Raw genomic sequence first — 25,349 nt, forward strand, 5'->3', positions numbered from 1 at the left:
CACACAGACTAGTCATCTGCACATGGGTGGAGAAGCAAGAGGTTCTGGTTTCAGCCCAAACTTGTGGGTGGCTGGAGGCTGTTGCTGGCTTTTCTTATTAGCATGAAGACTGTATACACTTCAGATTTACTATATACACTTAAGATTTTTTAAAGTGCTTCTTACATTTAGTATTACTATCAGTGCTTTACATAGTTTTTCCCCGTTTTCCCTGTTTTTCTCATTCTCTAGTTCAGTAATGGTAGGTTCCACATGTTACAAGTCACATGATTCCATGACACATGTATATGTATATATACGAGATGTCTGGTGACTCTGCTCAGACTGCGCTGAACTTCCCTCTTCAGAACCACCATCACTTCAGAGCAGTTACCTGCCACTATGTCGCCGACTCTTGGGGGCTTATCTGAGACCGAGCCTGCTACTCCCGAAGTGCAGGAAATTGTTGACAAGGTGAGTTGCAGCCTATCTAAAGATAAAGTCTCTGTGTGCAAAGGGTCGAGTCTTGAAGCTTGTGCAAAGGCTGGGAGACCAGGTGGTGATTTTGAACCAGTGTTTAAACTGAAGAAGCTTGTGCGGAAAATGGGATTCCCCTTGATTGCCAGCCAGCATTTCTCAGCATTCTGCATAGGCAGTGTGCCGGTAAGACTGAGACAAGGCACTTCTCTGTCTCATCCTTGTCCATGACCATAACGGGCCACCTCCAGTTAACATTTGGGTGCAGCTGGAAGGCCAACTCTACTATGCCAGCATTGAGGCTGCTTGTTTGAAATTAAAGGTGGTGTATTTGCAGGGAGAAGATTGTACCTGGTAGAATTAATTCCTCACTGAAGGACATGGATAGTACAAACCATGTGGTAGTAGGCACTAAAACAAGATATATACAGCACGAGGCTATGGGTAAATCACTTCCTGTTCTGGAAGTAGCTCTGTAAACAGCACCTCTGCAGATCCTCTAGAGCCCTGCAGTCCAGCAGCTCTTCCAAGGGTATAAAGTGCATCCCGAGAAGCCAGAGGGGGACACTATGGCATGGGAAAGCTGCTTTTGTGTCTCCCATCTTGTGTTCTTACCCACCCGACTAATCCCCTTCACCCTCCCAGCTCTGAAAGATGGGCTCTACCCGCTTTGGCAACTGCAGAAAGCTGAACTTAAACCCTCCTTGAGGAAACAAAAATAGGAAGTCGTGGGGCTGAACATGTTGGCCAATACTGCTGCACACTCCTGTGTGTGCAGGGTTCCCATGTCCCTCCTTTGCTGCGCCACGGAGGACAGAGTTTGCACCAGCACTGGCATGGTTTATCCCCAGCTGGCAACTAAGCACCATGCAGCCACTTGCTTCCCCCTTCCCTGCAGTAGGATGGGAGGGAGAAAGAGGGAAAAAAAGTAAACCCCCTGGTTTGCAATTGAGTTGAGGTTGAGTTTACTAAGGCAGCAGAAGAGAAAAAAACCCCAAAGATAAAAGAATATACAAGATGAGTGATGGACAATGCAATTGCTCGCCAGCTGGTGGTTGATGCTTAGTCTGTCCCCAAGCAGCAGTTCCTCCAGCCAGCTTTGCCCAAACTATATGCTGAGCATGACGTCATATAATGTCGAATATCCCTTTGGGCAACTTGGGTCACCTGTCCTGGCTGTGTGCCCTCTCAGCTTCTTGTGCACCTGGCATAGGAGCTGAAAAGTCCTTGGCTACTTAAGAACAGCTAAAACATCAGTGTATTGTCAATGCTGTTCTCATACTAAATCCAAAACACAGCACCATGTACCAGCTACTGGGTAGAAAATTAACTCTATCCCAGCCAAAACCAGGACAAGTACCAATCCGCGTCTCCCGTGAGCTTGCAGGCTGAGACCAGGCAATGATAAAACCAGGCTAAGGTGAGCTGGGCTGTGCCACCAGGAGAGATCTGTAAAGGGGCTGCGTAGGCTGATGCCAGAGTCCAGTATTCTCTGACCAGGTTCTTTTAGATATTCCACACATGGAGGGTATAATGTTTAATATCAAACTTATTTGAAGATATTTGGTGTTACATGAGGTTTCTGATTTAGGTTCCTCTTAGCAAAATAAAGCAATTGCAAAATACACTTCAATCACAATACAGATATGATCTCCATCACTGTTCTTTAGAATATGCTCACTGTCATGATGCTGGGTGTTCTCAGCCACCAGGAGGGAGAACATGTGCTGAGGCTAGCTCAAGCCCGCTATTGTCTTCCAAATTCTTTTGTTTGTTGTTGACTTTTTGTACTGCATGTTGGGCGGAGCCACGTATTCATTGTCCCCATGCTGACCTGGCTCACTTAGGGCAGTGTTCGCGTTCTTTAAATGAACTCAGGGAGTGACACCCTCAGTCGATCCACTCAACTGACAGAGCGGTTTATCTAAAACAAGCACCCTCTGGTCTGCATTGTGTTGAGCTAATGTCAGCTGCTTTGCAGAAGCTGTGGTCTGTCACACCCTGCATTATTTTCTGAGATTCGTGGGCACATCGCCCTTGCCCAGCTCCTCTGAGCCTTCTTCCACTGTACGGCTGTATTGGTCAATCACGGTTGGGGTTGCCAGAGTTGAGCACGCATGCACGGAGTATGTGATAACAGGTTAATCAGAGGGGAGATAATTTACGGCAGAACAGAAAGAGAAAAGGATTATCTGAAACTGTTTGTGAGGCACCGACTGAATTACTCGGGAGCAGTGCTGCTGTTCCTCTTGTGCTGGCACAAGTGGTTGAAGGAGAAGCACTTGCAGTGATAAATTCCCTCAGCTGTGGAGAAGAGACCCTAGGGCAGGACTCGTAGCACCTTGGTGTCCCTGTAATTCCTGTTGCCTCATATGTGTAGGACAGGGAGAGCAAAGTCTCCTGCCTGCTGGGGGCTGTGTAGTTTGACTAATGAGCCTGTGAAATCGTTTAAGGGCCTCCTTTGAACACTGCTGGGACACTGTAGCATGCCAGATACCGAGCTATGTTCTTAATGCTTGGCAGTGTCGCTGGTGATCAAAAGAACCTGCCATATTGCAGTGTGTATCCGAGATGAAATCTCAGTGCTTAACTGTCATGATGCTATTCTATGGCAAAATAAAGCAATTGCAAAATACACTTCAATCACAATACAGATAGGATCTCCATTACTGTTCTTTAGAATAAGCTCACTGTCATGACGCTGGGCGTTCTCAGTCACCAGGAAGGATAACATGCTGAGGCTAGCTCAAGCCCGCTGTTGTCTTCCAAATTCTTTTGTTTGTTTTTGTAAAGTCTTTGTGGTGATTCCAGAAGAGGGCAATCTTAATTTTGGTGTTCATCCATTCTCTGTAACTTCAAGAAAATGAAAACAAATTATTTCATTGCTCTTTGTTTTCCGCAAGGTGAAATCTCTGCCTTGTGCTGAGAGCAGGAGAGAGAACTCCCCCTTGTCTTTCCCTTCCACAGAGCCTTCGGTATAGTTCTCTAAGCAAAATATTCTTAGGGAGACAAACCTTATCTGTGTTTCCCACCAGATAACAGTGTCACCCTTTCATGATGCAATTCTGTGGGATTTTATGCTCTGCAAAGCAGAGGAGCAATTCATGTGATTTGAGTGAAGTTGTGAAGAGCATCTGCAGACCTTGGGATGCCCAACATCTGTTCTGCTCTTTGGATTATACCTGTGCCTTGTCTATAGTCAGTGAGCTGGGGCATGTTATTTATTCATTCTCCTTGTTATGCAGCTGTTGCCTAAAATGGAGGAAGGTTTTGGGTTTAAGGAGCTGCTAGATAAGAGCTTAGGAATCTTACATTTTTCCATCTGAGGATTAAGGAGCTGTCTGCCTGCCTGATTTTACTGAAGGCTCTGTCCATAAATAACAAGTGGGGGATGTAGTGGCCAGAGGATGGGAGAGATGGTAAAAAGGGAGAGAACTGGCTTGGTTTTGTTCTGAGAGAGAAATAATATGTACCAAAAAATGCCGCTTAGGATCATCCTAGGAGCCCTCAGACCCAGCCTGCTGGAGCAGGTTGGAAATTGAACTTTCCCTGGTTTGCTGGATTTAGCAGCTCCTGAGCTAAAAGTATTGCTGTTGCTGCCCTGGGATAGAAAACCCATGGAAGCTGCTGGGAAGAAGAGCAGAGTAAGAGTTTATGAAGAGCCTGAGTAAGATGGTCATTTCTGGCTATCTGGACATAGTTGATCTGGATCTGATCTGCCTCTAGGGCAATTTCTGGGCCTTGCCTGCTGGGAAGGAATGCCCTGAGAGTGGCAGCCAGCTGTAGGTGTATGTGCTGAGAAAGCCAAGTAATTCTGTGTGTTTCTGTGGAACAGGTGAGTGGTGAGAAGCCCTGACATGCTGCTGGCCCCTCCCAGGGGCTGCCTGAGCAGGCTCCTGAGTGACGCTGCGCTCCTCTGCTGGGCTGCTGGATGCCTCTGCCCTGCCTCGGGCCATCGACATGGAATCGTACAATAGTTTGGGTTGGAAGGGACCTTCAAAGGTCATCTAGTCCAACCCCCCTGCAATGGGCAGGGACATCTTCAACTAGATCAGGTTGCTCAGAGCCCCGTCCAGCCTGGCCTGGAATGTCTCCAGGGATGGGGCATCTGCCACCTCTGGGCAACCTGTGCCAGTATTTCACCACCCTCATTGTACAAAATGTCTTCCTCATGTCTAGTCTGAATCTCCCCTCCTTTGGTTTAAAACCATTACCCCTTGTCCTGTCGCAAGAGGCCCTGCTAAAAAGTCTGTCCCTATCCTTCTTATCGGCCCCTTTTAAGTACTGAAAGGCTGCAATAAGGTCTCCCTGGAACCTTCTCTTCTCCAGGCTGAACAACCCTGACTCTCTCAGCCTTTCCTCACAGGAGAGCTGTTCCACCCTTCTGATGATTGTTGTGGCCTCCTCTGGCCCCTCTCCAACAGGTCCATGTCTTTGCTGTACTGAGGGCTCCAGAGCTGGACACAGGACTGCAGGTGGGGTCTCACCAGAGTGGAGGCGAGGGGCAGAATCCCCTCCCAGAACCTGCCGGCCATGCTGCTTTTGATGCAGCCCAAGATACAATCGGCCTTCTGAGCTGCAAGCGCACATTGCCAGCTCATGTCCAGTCTTTCATCCACCAGTATCCCCCAAGTCCTTCTCTGCAGGGCTGCTCTCAATCCCTTCATCCCCCAGCCTGTATTGATACCAGGGGTTGCCTCAATCCAGGTGCAGGACCTTGCACTTGGCCTCGTTGAACCTCATGAGGATCATATGGGCTCACTTCTCAAGCTTGTCCAGGTCCCTTTGGATGGCATCCTGTGCCTCAGGCGTGTCAACTGCACCACTCAGCTTGGTGTCATTCGTGAACTTGCTGAGGGTGTACTCAGTCTCACTGTCTGTGTCATTGATGATGATGTTAAAGAGTTACTGGTCCCAGTGCGGATCGCTGAGGGACACCACTTTTCACCAGTGTCCATCCAGACACTGGGCCTTTGACCACCACTCTCTGGATGCAATCATCTTGCCAATTCCTCATCCACTGAACAGTCCACCCATCAAATCCATACCTCTCCAACATAGAGGGAAGGATGTTGTGAGGGACCACGTCAAAAGCTTTACAGAAGTCCAGATAGACGACATCCGTAGCCCTTCCTTTGTTCAGTGAGGTAGTCACTCCACCATGGAAGGCCACTAGGTTGGTCAGGTGGGACTTGCCCTTGGTGAAGCCACGCTGGCTGTCCTGAATCACCTCCTTGTCCTCCATATGCCTTAGCACAGCTTCTAGGAGGATCTGTCGCATGATCTTTCCAGGCACAGAGGTGAGGCCGACAAGTCGGTAGTTCCCAGGGTCCTCTTTTCCATCCTTTTTAAAAATGGGTGCAATATTTCCATTTTTCCAGCCACCAGGGACTTCACCTGACTGCCATGACTTCTCAAATATCATGGAGAGTGGCTTGGCACTACATCAGCCAATTCCCTCAGGACTCTGGGATGCATCTCACCAGGTCCCATAGATGGATGTATGTTCAGGTCCCTCAACTGGTCACAAGCCTGGTCTTCTCTTACAGTGGGAGGGACTTTGTTCCCCAGTCCCCTTCTTGCAGTTCCTCTACTTGGGAAGTGTGGGCAGATAGCTTGCCAGTGAAGACTATTTGTTGAAGTACCTCGGCCTTCTCCTTGTTCGTTGTTACCAGTTTGCCAGTCTTGCTCATCAGGGGGGACACACTTTCTTTGACTTTCCTCATCTGGCTGACATGCAGAAGCCCTTCTTGTTATTCTTTGTGTCTCTTGCCAAATTCAGCTCCAGCTGTGCCTTGCCCTTCCTGACCCCATCTCTGCACAGCGGGGCAGTGTCCCTATACTCTTTCTGGGATACCTGTCCCTGCTTCCACTGCCTGTGCATTCCCTTCTTGCCCTTTAGTTTGACCAGCAGGTCTCAACTCAGCCACCTCTTGACTTCCTTACCCAATTTCTTACACCCGGGGATCGAGAGATCTCTTGTTTTCTATGGAAAGCATCCTTGAAGATCTGCCAGCTGTGTTCTGCTCCCTTGTCCCTGAGGGCAGTTTCCCAGGGGGTCCTGCTGCCCAGCTCCTTGAAGAGCTGCAAGTCGGCTTTCCTAAAATTCAGTGTCCTGACTTTACCCTTCAGCCATCCCACATCCCTCAGGACTGTGAACTCCATGTGCACATGATCACTGCAGCCCTGGCTGCCTCCAGTCTTGATGTCACCAATTAGCTCACTCTCGTTAGTGACTATCGGGTCCGGTATCGCATCTCCCCTGGTAGGGCTGTCTGTTACCTGGCTTAGGAAGTTATCCTCAATGCACTCCAGGAGTCTCTTGGATTGCCTATTTATTTTGGGTCTCCAGGGTTTACTTCACTAAGGGTGTGTGTTTGAAAGGATGAAAATTACAGTGGTAGCTGTGAAAGTAAAGCCTAAATACGAACCTGCCAACCATTCTTCCCTTTCTTTTTACAGGTGAAGCTACAATTTGAAAGCAGAGTAAACAAGACATGTGAAATCTTTAAAGCCATATCATATAGGACTCAGGTGGTTGCTGGAACAAACTACTTTATTAAGGTTTGTATATATTATAGGAAGGAGTGCTTTGTCGTAGAAAACCATCTGATGTGACTAATAGAGTTATGGACTATCTCCAGATGCTTATAAAATTCCTCTGTTTGGCGCTACTGTACAACAGGAACATAGAAACTTATAAAACATGCACTGTGCTGCTTCGGATGTGAATGATAACTTTCTTAGGATCATCACAGTCAAAGACTGTAGATTGCCTTATCAGCTCAAATGATTCCAAGTAATTGCTGGGCCTATTTTGCGAGTGAAGGCCGGAAAGCACTGCTTAGTGGCAGGCTGGCTTTCTGGCAGCAGAGCAAACACTGGATGCGATTGCTGTATCTGAACCGCACATGTGCACAGACTTACACCTGGTAGGATGTGCTCCCTCGACAAGAGTCGGTTTGGGATTTAGTAGTTCTGCAGAGACATTATGAGCATTTGCTCTAAGTTTCTCATACTTAGTTGATCCCAGGAAGGACAGACACTGCTAAAACAACTCTTGAACACTTATTTCTGCTCTCTGGGCACCAGGGGATTGTACTGACCGAGTACGTATTCTATGGCTAATGCAAGTCTTACTTACATAAATGGCGTTTATCCTTCCCTGGCTCCTCTGAGATGCGCTTTCGCTTTGTGGACAAGGTACTGAGTAATACAGAGCAACAATTTACAGGAAGGCTGCAGTGAAACCAGAAGTCATGTCTAATTGCATTTCTTCACTTAGCGCCATCCTGTTGCTGACTCAGGCCATGTAAGATACTTGTTTGCTGTCCATGCTAAGCCTCATGAGCAAACTACTCGGAAATAAAGACTGACATGTTAGTGAACTTGGAAGAAATCCATTTTATAGGACTGAAAACTGATGATGGGTCTCGTTTTCCCAATCTTGCAAGTGGCAAGAAGCAGTTATTCACTTTAGCGGTAGCTGGAATGACCTCTGTCACAAGATTGTTTTCTTTTATCCTTCTGAATTCTCCGCATTGCTAAATTTTACCAACAGACTTACAGATGAGATATAATCCAGACCAAGAGAAACAGTGCAGCCTCCAGAAGGCATGCAAAAACCCCCTGGAGCCTAAGGCATTAAACTTTCCCTTAATGCCTCAAACAGCGAGAAAACTTGTGCTTGGCTCTGTATGTATGAAATCATGCACAGCTCTGTAGTAGCAAGCCTTAGGGGGAGGACTTGCTGGAGGGGAAGGTGAGTTTATTTTGAAAATTATTTATTTCAGCCACTCGCCCTACTCTGAGAGGCACCAGGATGTGTCAAGTTGTCTGTTCAGGCACCGATGTGTTTGCAGTAATTCTGCAGACAAGGGATCCTGGCTTTCAGGTTTCTTAGGACCGTGTGCTGGCTGTGGCTAGATCTTTCTGTGCCTTCTGGGAGATGACACTGTCTCTGCACCTTGCCCCAGCCCTGAGTCATTAAAATTTACTCAGTGTCTCTTGTTTCCTACTCTGAGTGTCCGGAGAAGCTGTCAGCTGATGTGCTGGGATCTTTGTGACCTGAATAGGGTGCCCTGCAAACCTTTCTCCTGTTGTGCCTGCTGGTGCTTCCACACTCCAGCAGTGCTGCCCATTTTCCATTTGCATGAGTCTGAAGGTTTTTATTACAGTTCTCTACAGGTGTATAGAGTTTCCAGCACCAGTTAGTTACTATCCAGATGGGTTAAGAGCTGTTGAAGTAAAAGGGGAGAGAAACCTAAAATTCAGCTCCTGAGCAAAGATATTCTTCCTGTTGTTTGAACCTGCTTCACCCATGATCCTCACTTTCCCACTGTTTTGGTTTCTAGGTCCAAGATTCTGATGACAACTATGTCCACTTAAGGGTGTTTCAGGGCCTCCCTGCTGAGAACGACTGTCCCAGCCTTGTCAGTTTTCAGACTGGGAAAACCAGAGATGATCCTCTGACCTACTTCTGAGAGACAATGAGGAATGGTGCCTCACTTCTGCAAGATGTGTGTGGATTCTACCTGTGTCAGTAAATGCACGGAAATAAAATAAGTTTTGAAAACTATTTGTTCATCTACTGCGTGTCATGTCCAGGTCTGCTGCCTGGCTAAAGCTCAAGTGGGCTCTGAAATAGTATTCAAGGCTGTTTGTGCCACCTGAGGTACTAGAGCTGTAAGACAGAGCACACGCATTTCAGCTCCTCTTTCCAAAATGCTGACAGGCAGAGGAAGTGCTATAATAAGCCAGACTTAGGGTCTCCAATATTTCCCTGTTTGGGGGGGGTCTGCGTGGGAACTCTCTGGGCTGCTATGAGAAAAAGCATGTAAGACCCCTTAATATTCAGGAGACAGAACATGCTCCTTCTAAACAATGCTGGTTACACACTCCCACAGAGCACACCTGCAACAAAAAGCCCAGTAAGACACAGGTAAGGTCACCATGCTCTCTCCTCTCAAAGCTGCTTGCCGATTCTTCAGTCTACACCACTGGTCGCTGATCTCTGGCTGGACCTTGTGCTGCTGAACTCTTTCAGCACAGTAGTTCAGCGAGTTTGCAGTCCACTTCTCTGGCACATACTTAAGCAGCTCATCTATGAGGTGTTATGGAGAACAGCATCAAAAGCCTTACCAAAGTAAACAACAAACATCTTGGCAAATTGAGAGAGGATGGATATCTAATCATAGCAGGCTATGAGGTTGATGAAGCATGACTTTCCCTTTGTAAATCCATGCCGACTACTTCCAATTGCCTTTTTGTCTTTAATATGTGTGGAAATGACTTCCAGAACCATTTGCTCCAGCGCCTTCCCAGGGACTGAGGTGACGCTGATGAGCCTGTAGTGCTCCAGGTTCTCCTTCTTGCCCGTCTTCAACATAGAAGTGATGTTTTCTTGCTTCCAGTCCTGGGGAACCTCCCCCAGTGCACATGACCTTTCAAAGGTCCTTGAGTGTGGCCTTGCAATGACACTGGCCCTCAGCATCCATGGATGCATCCCCTCACACCCCATGGCATTGCCTAAGTCTGGTTTAGGTGTGCCCCATGCCTGGTCCAGCTCTGCTGAGGAAAGTCTTCTTTTCTCCAGACTTGCCTGCTCATCTTAAGCACCTCAAATTCCTGAAGGCAAGTCCTACCAATAAAGGCTGAGACAAAGGCAGCATCGAGTGCCTCAGCCTTTCCCATGCCCTCTCTTAGCAGGTGCCCTGCTCCACGCAGCACAGAGGGACTGCATTTTCCTTAGTGTTCCTTTCTAATTTCTAACTAAAAGACTGGAATAAACCTAAGGTTATAAGGAATATGAAAAACACTCATGGAAAAAAAAAACCCAACATCTGAGCAACATAACCAATATTGAAAACCAGAAAAGAGAACAGTGAAACACTACTCAAAGTCAAATATGCCCTTTCGATTCAAGAGAAATGTTTATTGTTATTAATGCAGAAATGCTTGTCCAGCTTAAGTTCCTTTCCAGGACTTTTCCTTAGGACTGAGAACTGAGTTCAGTTCTGGTTTTAAACGCATACCCCCTCTACTGGACATCATATCCTGCTGCTGCAAGAGGATCAACATGATCACCACGGGAATGTTTGTTTCAAAAGACAATAATCCTCCTCTTGCTTTCAAAACCACTTTGGCTTTGGTCTCTCTTCAGGTCTTTGCTAAGAAAATACATAGCACAATTTAAATCTACAGATATTTTCACAGTTGCAAAATAGCACAGAAGAGATCTGGGTTTTCCTCTCGCTCCTTGCTGCAAATACAGAATGCCAGTGTCACTCCCCTTTCAGTTTCTAAACCAGGGAAGTCCACAAACAGGACTCTGCCGCAGTATTCCAGTCATGTTGCACTGAAGTCAGTGCAGCTACTTGGATTTGCGTTAGTGTAGGTGAAAGGAGAACTGTGTGACTCTAAAATTTAGATATTGCACAGGAATGGAATGGCATAAAAGCAACTGATGTTTTCCAGTGGGAAGTTAAAAAAAACCCCAACACATTTACTTTGCTCCTTTGTTGGCACAGGAATCAACATTTTGCACCCTATAGAAAATGCACATCAGAACCAATCAGGAAAATGCACAAGACAGAAGCTTGCTAGAAAAAAGCCAGTTCATCCTGCTTAGTCTTGCTGCTCTGGTAACTGTGGAGACTCAGCGGCTTGTTCTCGTGAGGAAGGCTCCTGAACACCCGCAGGTGCATGAACTCATCATTGCCAACATGGACCTGCAAAACATAAAAACCTGTGAGTTCCACGGAGTAACAGCAACCTTCAGCAAGAGGGGTGGTCAGACTGGTGTGTCTTGAGGATGGTGAAGCAGAGAGGTGGCAAGAAAAACCATCACCTCAGAAGGTGTGGTCTTGTTCTAAACCAGACTGAGAGTTCTGACTTTGTGGAGTTATGACTTTATGACCCTCTAATCCTTCTATGCTTGTTAATGCTCCCTGTGCCTGAGACAGGGAACGTACATCTAGGGAACCAGGGCTGCACAGAAGTGAGTAATCTATTAAATACATGTAAAATGCTCTAATCTTGCCTGGCACAAGCAGCACTTCAATGCTTTCATCACAGGTGCTTGGTTTTGTGTGTGGCATCACTACAGGCAGAATCACAGCGGGTTTGACACTTCACTGTGTCTTCACACACCTGGACTTCACTTAATGCAATGTTAGTGCTCAGCATCACGGATGTGTAATTATCCCCAAATCTAAGTTTCATAAAAGAACCGAAAAGTAAAAATCATTATGAAAACAGGGAAGTACTCTCATCTCCATGTAATACAGGGAGGTGGGCTGGGAGGTGGGGGGTGGATTTTTTTTTAATGTATAGATTTTTTTCTTATTAAGGCCAAATCATAAGCATCCCTGTCTAGGTAAGTAAAGAAAAAACCCCACCATTCCAAATATTATACGTGTTAATTAAAAACAACCAACCAACACTGCCCAGTGTCCTCTACCTTGATGAAGTAGTTTGTTCCAGCAACCACCTGAGTTTTAAACTCCACTGCAGTGAAGACATCAAAGGTTTTCCCTTCTTTTTCTTCTAGCTGAGGTTTCACCTTAACAAAACAACAGAGTATTTAAGACTGATGCAAGATTCAAGTTACTTAGGACTTAAGGCCCACACTATAAGGGTGCCTTTGCACCCTTTAGGTCACTACTGCTGAATTCCCAGACACAGAGCTGCTGCTTTTCCAAGTTACTAAATTATCAAAATGAATCATGTTAAGTTTTGTGTTCAAGGAAGACGAGAAATCTAAAGAGGCAGCAAAGCCAAGAGAGTGGTGTGATTCAGTCATCATAGACTGACACCGAATCTGGAGCCTCCAACAGAGAACTGTGTGGGTATTCTAGAAGGTTTATGTTGACAAATTATTTCCTCTATTGATGTCTCAGCTTCCCTTTCTGTTCTGTATATCTAACAACAAATGGGAAGTGATTCAGTACCCACATGCACAAGACTATACATCTTTTTAAAGAGAAGTTTTTAACATTTATCCTTCTTACAAGAAAAAAGCCCATCTTCAGCATTAGCTCCCTTTTCAAATTCAGAACAAGTTGTTACAGACCCAGCATCACAGAACAGACAGCCATCCAGAAATCAAGCTTTCAGAGCAAACTACCCAAGCCTACAACACAACACAAATCTGACAGTTCTTCCAGCACGTCTGCTGGAATCTAGAATGTTTTCAAACTGCAAATATTTTCCAAAAAATAATTGCACCATTAAGCTTCCGAGCTATCATCCCCCTTTCCAGAGTGCAAAACCTGTGCTCAAGAAGTCAGAACAACTTGTCCAGTACCTCAGCGGGAGGCAGGAACTCACAGGAGTTGCAGCTCTTCTTTCCCACACTTGGCTCTCTAGAACCTTGTGGCTATATGGTAAAGTTCTTGGTCAGGGAAGCAGAAGATTTCAGGCTTTGTTTATCAGGGCAATATGAATTAGTCTTGGGAGTCCTTGCTGCAAGCGCAGGTCTACCCAGGCCTTACCTCCTGCACCACATCATTAGGTAGCCCTCCCTCCACTCCCAGTGCAACAGTACCAGCAGTGAGTCATTTTCTCTTTCCAGCTACATGGTGGATTTCGCCTTCTTCCTAAAGTCAAGGGGAATGAACATATTTGCTATCCTGCCTGAGCTCCACCTGCTTCCTTGGAGGAAAACAAGTGCCAGTTTGCCACTGCTCAGGTGCTCTAGGTGAAGCAGGAACAGAAAATGTCTGCCACAGGGTATGTCCTCCCACTGAGAAGGCGCGGGACTAAACTCTGGTGCCTTTCCAAGGCAGGTGATCGGTGATTGTCCTGTCGCTGAGAGCTGTGACCATACTGTACATCATCCCTCAGAGGTCATACCCTCTACACTTCTTCCAGGCTATGGATAGTACATCAAAAGTACGATGATGATGTTTGGATGCTTTTGTACGTGTTTTTTTTTCCATATAGAAATCAAAGCGCACTCGGCAACTTTGCATTTGAAGATGCAAGGAAGCGCGCAGCCCCAGAAAGTGCAGTGATTCCGTCCTCCCTGAGTGGTTTCAGTTTCCATCACTAGAGCTACTATTACAAATTTTAAGCAGCAGGGGAGAGGGTGGGCATAGGTATCCCACGGACCCTATGCTGTCCTGTGCTCCTTTAGCAATCCTAGGTGCTGTGCAAGGTTGGTTTCTCAGGTCTCCAAATTGCCCTGGCTCAGCACATTTTGTGTTTCCACCAGAAAGCCGAACACTGGGCTCCGTGACCGGAGGCAGCGTGGGGTGACACGTGGCTGCCGGCTTGTCAGAGTGTTATTGTGACAATGACTCACCGCGGCACGTGACAATGGGCATCTTGATGCAGTACGGAGAGGGAGAGCCCAGAAATACTCTCTGAAAGACCCGGTACTGCCCACCATACTAGTTCATCGTGTCAGTCTAGATCTGGAGGTCCTGGCGGACGGTGCACCAAACATGAGCCATCGCTGTGCCCTGGTGATAACGAAGGTAACAGCATTCTGGGCTGCATCTGCAGGAGCCTCGCCAGAAGAGAGAGGCAAACGATTACTGTGCTTGTTAGAGCACATGTGGAATACTGCGTCCACTTTTGGGCCCCCAGTACAAGAAAGATGTCAATAAACTGTAGCCAGCTCAGCAGAGGGCCACCACGAGGTCAGATGGCTGGAGCACTCGTGCTGTGAGGAAAGGAAGAAAATTAGCTTGCTCAGCCTGGAGAAGAGAAGGCTTGGATAAAAGCTTTCCAGTCCTTACAAGAAGCCAGGATCTTTACAGAGGAGCAGAAGAGTGAGACTTAATGGTCCTAAATTGAAATTGGAGGTTCAGACTGGGTATAAGGAAGAGCTTTTCCCATGAGGCCACACTGGCAGTACAGCAGCCTGCCCAGAGAACTTGTGCAGTTTCTGTCCACAGAGGTTTTCAAGACCTGACTGGACAAAGCCCCGAGTGGCCTGGGGCTGCTGACCCTGTGCTGGGCAGGAGGTGCAGTCCTTTCCCACCCAAAAATCTGTGATTCCATCATGCCATGAAGGTTCTCTGTTGTTCTGCGTGGCCTGTTTGCTTACTCCCAGAGCACTTACTGAAAAGCAGATGGTTCAAAAAGCACCCTGACTGACCTCTGCCACAGGTGCCAGCGAGAAGCCAAGGACTGAACAGGCCTGGGTGGAAATCCTGGCTGTGGGGAGGCCGTTCCTGTGGGACTCCTGAGCCAGAGACACTGCCAGAGGGAAGCTGTCCTGCTCTGCCTCCCGCTGTACCTGCTCTGGGCAAGCAGCAGTACTCGCCAGGTCCACGAATCTGACGGATGCTCAGCCATCGCTGTCGCTCTTACAAAGCAGTAAAATGGAGGCAAGAACTGGAAAAGCAGGAACGGGAAATGTATTTCTGGCAAACAAACTGGCAGGCTCTAACAAATCTCTGCAAAGATTTGATTTTAAGCAAGCGAGGTAATTTTAGAGGTCTGCCTTGACTTAAGAAAAGGAATGTTTCCTTCACAGTCCGTATCCAGATACAGATATAACTGCACAGGCAAATTTCAGTTTTGAGTTTCTCTATGTATTTTAAATAAAGTAATACAAGCTGGCAGTCAAAACTAGCTGGATAAACTTTGAAATATTTAGGTAATTTAAATGAAAATGCCAGATTTTTCGTTAATTCCCTTCATGTCTGATTCCAGATGGGTTTTGTTTTTACTCTTCATCTTATATTTGGACTACTAAACCACCACAGCCCGCCACAGAACGGAAATTCGGGATTTAAAACCAATCTAGTTTTCAGTCCATATGCAACACTAACTGCATACTCACGTTATCTTTAACACAACACGTAGACCTGTCCAGGTCAAAACAATTACTATGACTCTCTCGGCACTTCTCAGTAGGGTACTCATTACTGCAGACTCAGGTTAGGGCTGAGGAGATGCACATCTCTTTGGTTTTTTTGGAATGCAAGATCATCAGATTCTACAAGCTAAACTTTAATTTCAGTGACTGTGCCTTTGGGTGCTCTGTACATGTTTAGTAACTGCTGCAGTCTAGGGAGCTTGTCTTTCGTCTTTCTCCACTGGCTTGACGCACCCTGGCTGATCAAACCGAAAAGCAGAAGGAACTTGAGTTCAGTCATGACTGAAACAGGACCACGTGCTTTGAAAGAAGAACTTAGTTGTACATCGGCATTTTTAGAGCAAAAGCACGCGCTGCTCCTTGACATGGGCTGTCATTTAACTGTCCTGGAAGTAGTTTCAGGGTTTGGAGCTGGCAGCGTGTAGAGCCGAATTCTGCTTGGGGGAATAGCGGAAGCAGCGGAGACGTTTTCTTCGTCCTCCAACACCAACAACAAAAGCGGCTACAAGATTCAGACTTTGCAAGAACCTCCTGAGCTCCTTCCTCAAGCTCCCGCACCTTTTGTAGCTGGGACAGACACCGGCAGCAGGAACGGGGCCGGAGCACCGGCGCTGACCCCGAGCACTCCACGCGGCCCACGCTTGCTCTCGAAATCCCCCCAAACGTCCCCCCAAAATCCCGAGCCTGCCCTGCCTGCGGTCAATAAAACCAGGCGAGGCCAAGCGGGCAGAGGGCGCCAGGAACCGCTCACCGCACTCCCGGTCGCTGTTCCTGCTTTCGAGCCGAGCGGGGAGGAAAGGCGTCTCCGCCTTCAGCGCTGCTGGGCAATGGCCCGACGCCCGGGTCCCCGCCACCCCCTGCACCGGGACGAGGCCCCAGCCGTCCGGTCACACCGGCCGCTCCGACCGCCAGCAGCCCGGCGGGAGAAGCCCCGGGAGACCGGGGGTCCCTCCCGGGCTGGCCGCGGCGCAGCGCAGCCCCCTCACCTCCTCCGCGATCTGCTGCGTCTCACGGGTGGCGGCCCGGGCCGCCGAGGCGCCCCCGCACAACATGATGGCAGCCGCCCCGCTCCGCCCCGCTCCGCCCTCCCGCTCAGGCGGGGCCGGGCCTGCCGGCGGGGCGGGACCGGGGCCGGGCCCCACGCGTGACTCAAGCCCGGCGTTTGCGGCTCCCGAGCTGGGGGGCGGGAGCAGCGGTGTCCCCAGGGACGCTCCTGGGCCGGGGAAGTCTTAGCGCAGCGCGGCGGGACCAGCCCTGTCCGGGCTCGGCAGAGCGCGCCCCGCCCCAGGACAGGCTGCGGTCGCCAGCGGGAGGAAGAGACGCTGAAAGCAAGAGGTGCAACAAAAGCTGCCGGCAGAGCGACCCCCGGGAGGTCTGCAGCCTGTCCTCGGCGGTGACACCTCTGGGAGAGGCGTGTGTCAGGACAGGGCTCTCATGAGCTTCTTTCTTTCCCAGTCTGTCGTGTTTTCCAGCAGCCGTCGCCTACGTGCAAAGTTTCCCGGTACACAACTCCCTCGTTTGCCGTGTTCATCGTTCCCTCTCCTGGGCTGCTTTTGCTGTTTCTCAGCCAGCAAACCAAAAGCTGTGTGAATCACCCGGCCTTTGAGAAATCCCCTGCACTCTGAACGTTCAGGTCTTTAGCTAAACTTCGCTGCAATTCACACCCCCAGATTTCTTGGAAAAACAACAGCAAAAACCTACCTTCCTCCCCCTGCTTTCCTTCAGCCCTTGGTACATTTGGTAAATATAGCCCTACATCTAAGGACAGCAGGTATTCCATACTGAACCAACCTCCTGCACTGGTAAGGGGGGCATGGTGGGAAGGGTGAAACAGACCAGGGAAGAAGGATTTCTTTTCCTTGGTATCATCATCTCACTCCTCTGTGGAGAGCAAGTACGTGTTGTGCTGGGGCTTTGGGCCGGCAGAGCTCAGCTGGCTTTGTGAGCAGAAGGCGAAGTATCGGGCTGTTCACTGGGATGGTTCCCTGCCCATGGGCCATGTTTGCCAATGGAAATCCCACCACGGAGCTGATAATGCTCTTTGCCTCTGTCCCCACTGCTGTTGCTTCTCTGCCGGGTGGTTTGGGAAACACCGACATTGGCAGGTGCTTTCCAGTAGGGGTTTGAGCTACAGGGGATGGGGTGGGACAGCCGTTCATGTGGACAGCTTCTGGTGGGACATGCCAGTGGAAGTTTGCAGGCTTGAGCTTTCGAAAGAAGGATGTTACCCAACTTGTCTTCGTCAGTATTGTCTTGTGTGAAACACAGACCGGCTTTTGGACAGGTGTCTGAGCAAACTTCCTCTTGTCCTGGACTTGGCAGGATGGGAACATGTACTCTTCTCTGGGCATGGAAAAAAGGGTTTGGTTGCAAATCACTTTAACGAAGAGGGTCCTTTTTCACTGGGCTTCCCTTGTACCTAGCGTGTGCATCACCAGAATAGGCTGCAGCAGCAGCTGTCACACAGCGCGTGGAGCTCCAGGCTCAGAGATCAGGGTACATGTCCAGTGGGGGTGGGTGAGGGTTCCCCAGCAAATCGAGCACAGCTGGTCTGTCGCTGTAAAACTATGGCAGCTGTTGGAGCCTCATCCTGTGCCAGGGCACACATTCCTTTTAAGTAGATGTAAAGAACAAAAAAACACCCAAAGAATGAAAACTGCCCAAAGAATGAAAACCACCCAAATGTCAACATTCTCTACTGTGTGCATAGCCAGAGAATATTGTTCTCCAAACAAGGCAGCCGATGGTGACTTTGTTTCTCTTGTTGCATGTGTTAGCACAGAGTTTTCAGTTTGTATCCTGTGTCATTTTGTCATTTTGTTTCATTCATTAAGCGCTTCTAGGATATCAGTGCTGTCAGCTTCACTTCAGGGGTTACTGTTCTGGTTTGGGCCCGTAGGAATAATGCACTAGAACTAAAACTATTTGGCTACTGCTATTTTTGGAAGTGCGGGCCATAACTAAAGTATTTTTTTTTTTTAGCCGTTTCTGCCATCTAGTGCCCATCTCTGTTCATGCATTTAGACTCAGGAGACCGCGAGTCTTAATACCTTAATTCCCCTAAACTAAACCTAGAGGCCACATTCAGCAGCCTGGTGAAGGAACCTGTTTTTTCAGAAGCAATGAGCTACTCCGACTGGGTCCAGGGCTAGAATGTGGTTTCCAAAATTGTGGCCACCAGGATTTGTGTTTTCAAACTCCCTTTTTTTTTTTTTTCTTTTAACCAGCTGTGCCATGGCTTTAATCAAATATTGTAATCTGAAGGCCTTACAGTTAAAGTTGGATTGGTTCTTCCATGGTGTAATTAAAATTTGAGCCCATGCTGAGGTGGATATAACAGGTCAAGAAAAGGGCTAAAATAACTTGTCGACCAGCGTGCTCCTTGGGGTTATGGACTTTGACTGTGCTCTCTTAAGCCCAAACTCCTCTTCCTCATCAGCAACAAGTAGAAGTGGTGAAACCAAGTTTTTACGTAGCAATGTCACCTGTAAGTTTTATTTGCCTGCCCTGGCAAAAGAACAACCGAGCAAAAAGAGTAACAAAAGAATGGTGGCATTTTCCCCAACACATCCACACAGTCATTCCGTCTCTGCTCACACTAAGCTGCAGGCCCGTCTACCTTTCCGCAGCGGTCTGGATTACCTTTGTGTTTGATGAGGAAGGGTACTGACGCCTTCGTGCCAGATGCTTGTTCTTGCACATGAGATCTGGGAAGAGAGAAATAAATTCTGCAATGTACCCCCTCCTGCCAGGATGTTGAGGGACACTTTTTCTCTCATCAGGCTGCAGGAAATAAATCTCTCTTCTCACGGCTCTCTTACTTCCAACCTTTCCAGCATGGATGGAGAAGAAGCGGGAATACCTTGCAAAGCCAGGAGCACTTATGTTTGCTTTTGGGGGAGCAGAACAAGTGTCAAGAATAAAGAAGTTCTGCTGTTTTCTTTGATGAAGTTCGTACTGGTAGGTGGCCTGTAGGAGCCAAAACATATCCAATTTACCCATTTGTGTGTGCATGTCTCAGAGCCCAGGCCTGTGTGTTTTCCTCCTCCTGTTGCCTACCGGCACACACACTTCAGATACTCGCTCATTCCTGCAATTGTGTTACCACGTTTGGGGCTACTTCTCCACCCCTAACTCGTGCATTTCACCTTGTTTCATTTGGTGTGTTTCAGGCCCACCAGTGTCATCAGGACCAGCACAATGCTCTGTGCAGGTGTGAGGCAGATCAATATGGGAAAGCACAACACTGACTATGGTGTGAAGGGGTTAGCCATGTATGCCATGTGGAATATTACAGCAGCAACACTCTGTTAAGCATACAACTACGAGCGACATAATCACAGATACATCTCATTGTGCTCTCGCAGCGTTCTCTAGGCGGGGATTTACAAGCTGTTCCCCCTCCACCAAAGCAGGTAGGCTGGAGGGAAAGCTACCTCAGCTGGACGAAACCAGTAGCAACCTAGTAGCTTGGTCTAGTGCAATGGAGTCTATGAAGAGTATTGTCCAGTATTTCCTGCTGGGCAGAAAGGAGAGATTGGGACATTACTAAATATAAATAGCAGGGCACTCTGTCACATAAATACTTTACATGTTCACACCCTCGGCTGTACACATGTGCAGGATGCTGGGGCTTTTTTAATTTTCCCCACAACCATACTTTTCCCAAGTGAAACTGTGTACCTTGCTTTTGTAGAGCTGAGAGTCCTGATGCACATGGTTACAGATCACATATACTGGATAAAGAGGGAATATTATACATAGTGGGAAAGAGGAATATTATACATAAATGTAAAAGCAGAGTATAGTGGATTGCCTAATGCCTCCCATAGTCAGCTGAGTTGCAGTCTGGCAGGAGAAGCTTACAGAGGCAAGGCAGCATGCAGACTTCTGCTTAAGCCCCACCAGAGGAGATATTCACTCATCCTTCTGGGATGACCCGGTTTCAAGAAAGCAAATGCAAATTCAGTCCAAGGCTCTCCAGACACACTCCTTCCTCTGGAGGCACGAGTAAGACCCTGCCAGCGCTAACAGTACGGTGTGGTGGGGCTGTGTCACAGGAGCGTGTCTTTGTCGTCTTTCCCATTCAGAAGCAAGAGGTGAGCAAGTTCCTCTCGGGGGGCTGATGTGCTTCTCATGATCTTCTTTCGTTAGGAATGTACCGTGTTCTCTGTGACAGAGCCACCTCCAGTGCCTATAAAATTTCGGGAGTTAGCTGACAGCAGAGGAGGGTCCACCTCAGCACTTGGTACCTCTTCTTTGGCGTCTCCCACCACTGACTCCTGCGAGCTGCTCTCCGGGCTGGAAGCTGCCTGGAAACCGGGCTCGGCGCTGAGGGGCTCACTGTTCTGCAGGGGAAGCAGGGCCCGGTGCCGCATCAGGCTGTCGTCGCTGTTCTGGGCCTCCAGGGAGTTCCTGCGCTTGGCGTTCCTGTTGGCCATGGCGTTCTTCTGCGGCTCCTCAAAGCTCAGCGACAGGGTGACCGTGCCGCTCCCGAAGCTGACTTTCTGCTTGCAGCCACGCTGCTGCTGGCGCTGCCGCTCGGCGGCGGCTGGTAGAGGAAAAGGGTCTTCATGGTTGCTCTTGCTGCTGATGGAGGAGGAAGGTGTGGAGCCGGTGGAGCCCCCCAGGCTGTTGGAGCGCTTGCGTGACACGTTGCTCCATCTCAGCGTAGCCCTGGCAGCCACCTTGAAAGCATGGGCGGCTGTGCTGCAGCGCACCTCCTCGATTGTGTTGCAGGAGGGCTTGAAGAGGATGGTGTAGACTTTGTTGAAGAAGATGCAGGCCAGGAGCCCGAAGCTGGCAGCCAGTATCGCAATCACCTCCACGGCAGAGACGAACTTGCCGTACGTGCTGGCATAAGCAGGGATGAAGGAGATCCAGACGATGAAGAAGATCAGCATGCTGAAGGTGATGAACTTGGCCTTGTTAAAGTTCTCAGGCAGCTTTCGAGACTTGAAGGCAAAGAAGCGGCAGATGGCCGCCAGGAGGCAGGTGTAGCCAATGAGAAAGCTGAGGGCCATCAGGGAGCCTTTGTGGCAGGTGATGAAGATAATCTCATCCTCCAGTTCATGGTTTCGGTAACTGGATGGTGGGGCTGTGTAAAGCCAAATCACACAGATGACAATCTGCACGAATGTACACAAGAAAACCAGGAGGAACTGGAGGTTGAGGCCCCCCTGCTTTCGGTGGAGGCTCGTGGGGATCTTTGCCTCAAAGACAAGCAGGACACGGTTGGTTTTCACCAGGATGCAGGAGGTGACAAGGGGCAGGTTTGCCATGGCTCTCTTATGTCAACAGAGGGGGCAGATCACTCTCTGGATTGATGGTCCCAGATGGTATCTTGTTTTCTCATTCATTTTAGCTTTTCAGATCTTTCAATTCTGTACAGAGAACCTCCTTTTTTAAATGCAAAAGAAAATTTTTTGCGAAGAGCTAGTACTAGCTGCAGCTCCCTTTTTAATCTCTGCTTCAGGATTTCAGTCCTCTAGATTGCATCAGCATAAATGCTATACAGCTGGTGTATTCTTCAAGGTCTAGTCAACACAGTGCAGCTCAATGCAGGTTGATCAGATGAGCATCTACACTTTTTTCAAGGTACGATTTGCTGTCAGTACAGCCTCTGTACTGTCTGAAAAAGCTAAGTGTGTCCTTAAGCTTAATTAATTTAAAGCCAGCTCAGATATGACTAAGCAACTGCACAGTCTTAACAACATGCTGCAGGCCACCAGTGGCAAACATTTTATAGCAGCTCTGCTGTCAGTTTTATTTAAAAGGGCTAGGGGGAAGACCTGCCCCACACTGTGTCCATTCTGGAGCCCAGAGTTGGCACCGAAGTTAGCACTGATTTTAGTGTTTTCCTGTAGCTACATTAAGCTTTTACTAGTGACAGAAATGTGCAATTTCCTGAAGACGTAGAGCATTTAGTGTATACATAGTGAGGTATGCATAGTACAAGGTCATCCTAGCCATCTGGTATTTATAGGGGGGCTTGAAGACAAAAGTGTTTCTGGGTTTTATCTCCAGCTCTGCTATTATATGCAAGTCTCATTTATTTAGCTGCCTGAAAAAATATTTCACTGAAGGAATTAGACCCAGTCATAATTGTGGACCAAATGCAATTTGTTACAAGGAAGTGGTTATTAGCTTGCAGTAGAGGACCTCCACTCTTCTTTACTGTTGCAGACTTTTACTTGGAAAGAACACTTATGCACTTACTTAACTCTAATTCATTGCAAACTGATTGGAAAAATCTGATTAGGAAACAGGAAGTTATTTTCCAGCACTCTGGGTAGCTGTACAATAGTGGCATACAGAAAGATACTGCTTTATAGAAATGCAGGCAGCAGAATTTTGTATAGCAAATACCACAAAAGAATTGACTTCCAAAACAAGGCACTTGCATTAGGCTCTGCACAGCACCTCCATGCTGGAGTTTATCATTGCAGTGGTTTGTAATAATGCATAAAAGACAGCAAAGTCAAACTCCTGCTGTCGTGGTTTGATTGCGGGGTGACAATAAAACCATGGCAGAATTGGAAAAAGGGAACGAGCTGGTGGACAGAGAGGCAAAATTGGCGGCTAAGCAAAAGGTAAGAATAGAAAGTGCCCTAGTCCCCGATGGGCAGGTCTCTTTGGAAGGTAAGCCAGAGTATACTAAGGAAGACCGGGAACTTATTATAGATTCAGAGGGATCATATAATAAAACTTATTGTTCTCTCCTATTTAGTTTGCCTTTAGTAAGGGAAGAGCACAGAAAGGGACACTGGGGAGCAGAAGCACTATATAAACATTTGATCAAAAAATGGTAGCTAGAAATTTGTGTACTACCGTAAGACAGGTGACACAGCAATGTGATCTTTGCCTCCAGACTAATCCCAAGAATACACCCAAGCCAGAAATGGGTCAAATTGGGAAAGGAAATGGACCTGGGCAACAACGGCAAATTGATTTTTCGGAACTCCCTAGAAAAGGGGAGTATCGATATTGGTTGGTACTGATTGATACCTTTTCAGGTTGGCCAGAAGCATTCCCTACCAGAACAGCAAAAGCTCGGGAGGTTACTAGAACATTAGCACAAGAAATAATACCAAGGTTTGGAGTTCCAGCTGTTATATCCTCTGACAGAGGGCCATATTTTATTTCAGAAGTTATACAGCAAGTCAGTCAGCACTTGGGAATAGACTGGCAAATACATACCCCTTACCATCCTCAATCCAGTGGCCAGGTAGAAAAAATGAATCATCTAATTGAACAACAAATTGTAAAACTGGGGCAGGAGGCGAACTTAGCTTGGCCTCAATCTTTGCCTTTGGCCCTCTTGCTTATACGAACAAGGCCAAGAGCAAAGGAAGGGTTAAGTCCTTTTGAAATCCTGTATGGGAGACCCTATAGTGTACAGAAGGGAATGTCTACACAAATAGGGGATGAAATTATGACTTCTTACATGGTGGCATTGGGTAAACAACTTAACAAAACTGGGAAACACGTTTGGGACTTGGAGCAGGAGTTTGGATGGGCCAGTACATAACATCCAACTGGGAGACTATGTGTATGTGAAGTCTCTTGCAGAAAAGACTTTGGAACCACAATAGGAAGGTCTATTTCAAGTCCTCCTGACATCCTTCACTGCTATCAAGATTAAAGAACAGAATGCCTGGATCCATCATTCTGAAGTGAAGAAAGCCTGCAAAGCACCATGAAGGGTAATCCAGGTGCAACCTGGAAAATTGTATTTCTTATGGTCATAGCCTTAGCACACGGGTGGGATGAAAATTGGCATGGGCACTTACTACATCAGCAAGAAGAAACCCAAAAGAAGAGACAAATGCTACAGCTGCAGTGAGCGGGGTCACCACGCCAAAGAACGCAAGCTCCCAACGCAGCCCAAAGGATGCCGTTTCTGCCGGAGCACCAGCCATATGATCACCAACTGCCCCAAAAGAGCTTAGCAGCATGGCGGACAACCACCGGGAGCCTGACTTTTGCATTAAATTAAAATCTGTTTGTTCTTTGAAGGATAGAGATGGGTTTTCTCAGGTAGAAGTACCCTTCTTACCTGTGGTCAGAGAAAACACAGATAAAGAATCATCATATTAGTAAAAGAATTTACTAACCTCTTAGAAAAGGGGTGACTGATACAGGGAATTAACTAATTAATACTTAGAGAACTAACACTTAAGGAGCTAACACCTAGAGAGCAAACCCTTAACCCACATTACAATTGCCTAGCTTTGCTTAGCCTTGTATAAGAGAAACAAAAGTTTATAGACGACTTTACAGGCCTTGCAGGGAGACAAAATCTTGGGTGCATCCTTGGTGCATCCTTGGGTGGATTAGATAACCGAAACTTGGGCACAGGACAGGAGATAACGCCAGTTCTAACCAACTCAGCAGTCTGAGTCCCAGCCAACTCAGCACACCAGGCCAGAGGTGAACGTGTACAGAGAAGATGATCCCGGTTCACGATCACTGCGCAGGCGCAACCAGGAGGGGCCAAAGGTGGAGACTATGGAAATGATTTCCCGGAACTCATTGTAATAAGAACCGCCTTCTTGGGGACAGGTTATGAATATGTATAGACGTTCCTAGAACTTTCATGAATATGTTACATGAATATGTAACACAGTATTTAACTAAGCTCTCAGCTACTGGAAATTAGCACATGTCTTTGGTGGAAATTATTTCCCCTGTGTCCAGCGCTGAACAAACATACCTGCTTTACAATCTCACAGGTTGTAAGGTCATTTACCGCGCCTCACCTCCCTCTCCCCCCTTCCCACTAAAGACAGGCAATTGGGAGGGAAAGAAGGACAGAGAGAAGAGAGTTGGAAAAATTAAAAACGTTTTACTCATGCTACTAATAAAAATAGAGAAAATAATATAAAATATACAAAACCAATCTTGGAAGTCCTGGCAACTGCTCCGGCAGGTGTAGGGCTGGCACCCGAAGTCCTGGACTGGACACTGCAGCCTACCAGAACTGGATTCAGTCTGTCACTAGGCCTCAGTTCCCATGGACAACTCACAAGGTCCTCTCCCAATGTGGCCCGTAAGGAAA

The 25,349-nt window shown here is 47.7% G+C and overlaps 3 protein-coding genes across 3 annotated transcripts; 1 reads left to right on the forward strand and 2 right to left on the reverse strand.

Annotated features, from left to right (window-relative positions):
• Positions 1–337: 337 nt before the first annotated feature.
• LOC136001298 (cystatin-A-like) lies at positions 338–9,034 on the forward strand. The gene is made up of 3 exons (XM_065655425.1): positions 338–453; positions 6,919–7,020; positions 8,811–9,034. Exons 1-3 carry the CDS (start codon positions 382–384, stop codon positions 8,937–8,939), a joined length of 303 nt encoding a protein of 100 aa, XP_065511497.1. The 5' UTR covers positions 338–381; the 3' UTR covers positions 8,940–9,034.
• A 1,335-nt stretch (positions 9,035–10,369) lies between these two features.
• LOC135994937 (cystatin-B-like) lies at positions 10,370–16,377 on the reverse strand. Its single transcript, XM_065645875.1, has 3 exons — positions 16,276–16,377; positions 11,918–12,019; positions 10,370–11,186 (listed from the first exon to the last, which is right to left on the reverse strand). The coding sequence occupies exons 1-3, from the start codon at positions 16,339–16,341 to the stop codon at positions 11,058–11,060; spliced, it is 297 nt and encodes a 98-aa protein (XP_065501947.1). The 5' UTR covers positions 16,342–16,377; the 3' UTR covers positions 10,370–11,057.
• A 4,062-nt stretch (positions 16,378–20,439) lies between these two features.
• LOC135990666 (extracellular calcium-sensing receptor-like) lies at positions 20,440–21,570 on the reverse strand. Its single transcript, XM_065638584.1, has one exon. The coding sequence runs from the start codon at positions 21,568–21,570 to the stop codon at positions 20,440–20,442; it is 1,131 nt and encodes a 376-aa protein (XP_065494656.1).
• Between the last annotated feature and the right edge of the window lie 3,779 nt (positions 21,571–25,349).

The sequence above is a fragment of the Caloenas nicobarica genome, chromosome 1 (assembly GCF_036013445.1).
Source record: "Caloenas nicobarica isolate bCalNic1 chromosome 1, bCalNic1.hap1, whole genome shotgun sequence".
NCBI lineage: Eukaryota > Metazoa > Chordata > Aves > Columbiformes > Columbidae > Caloenas > Caloenas nicobarica.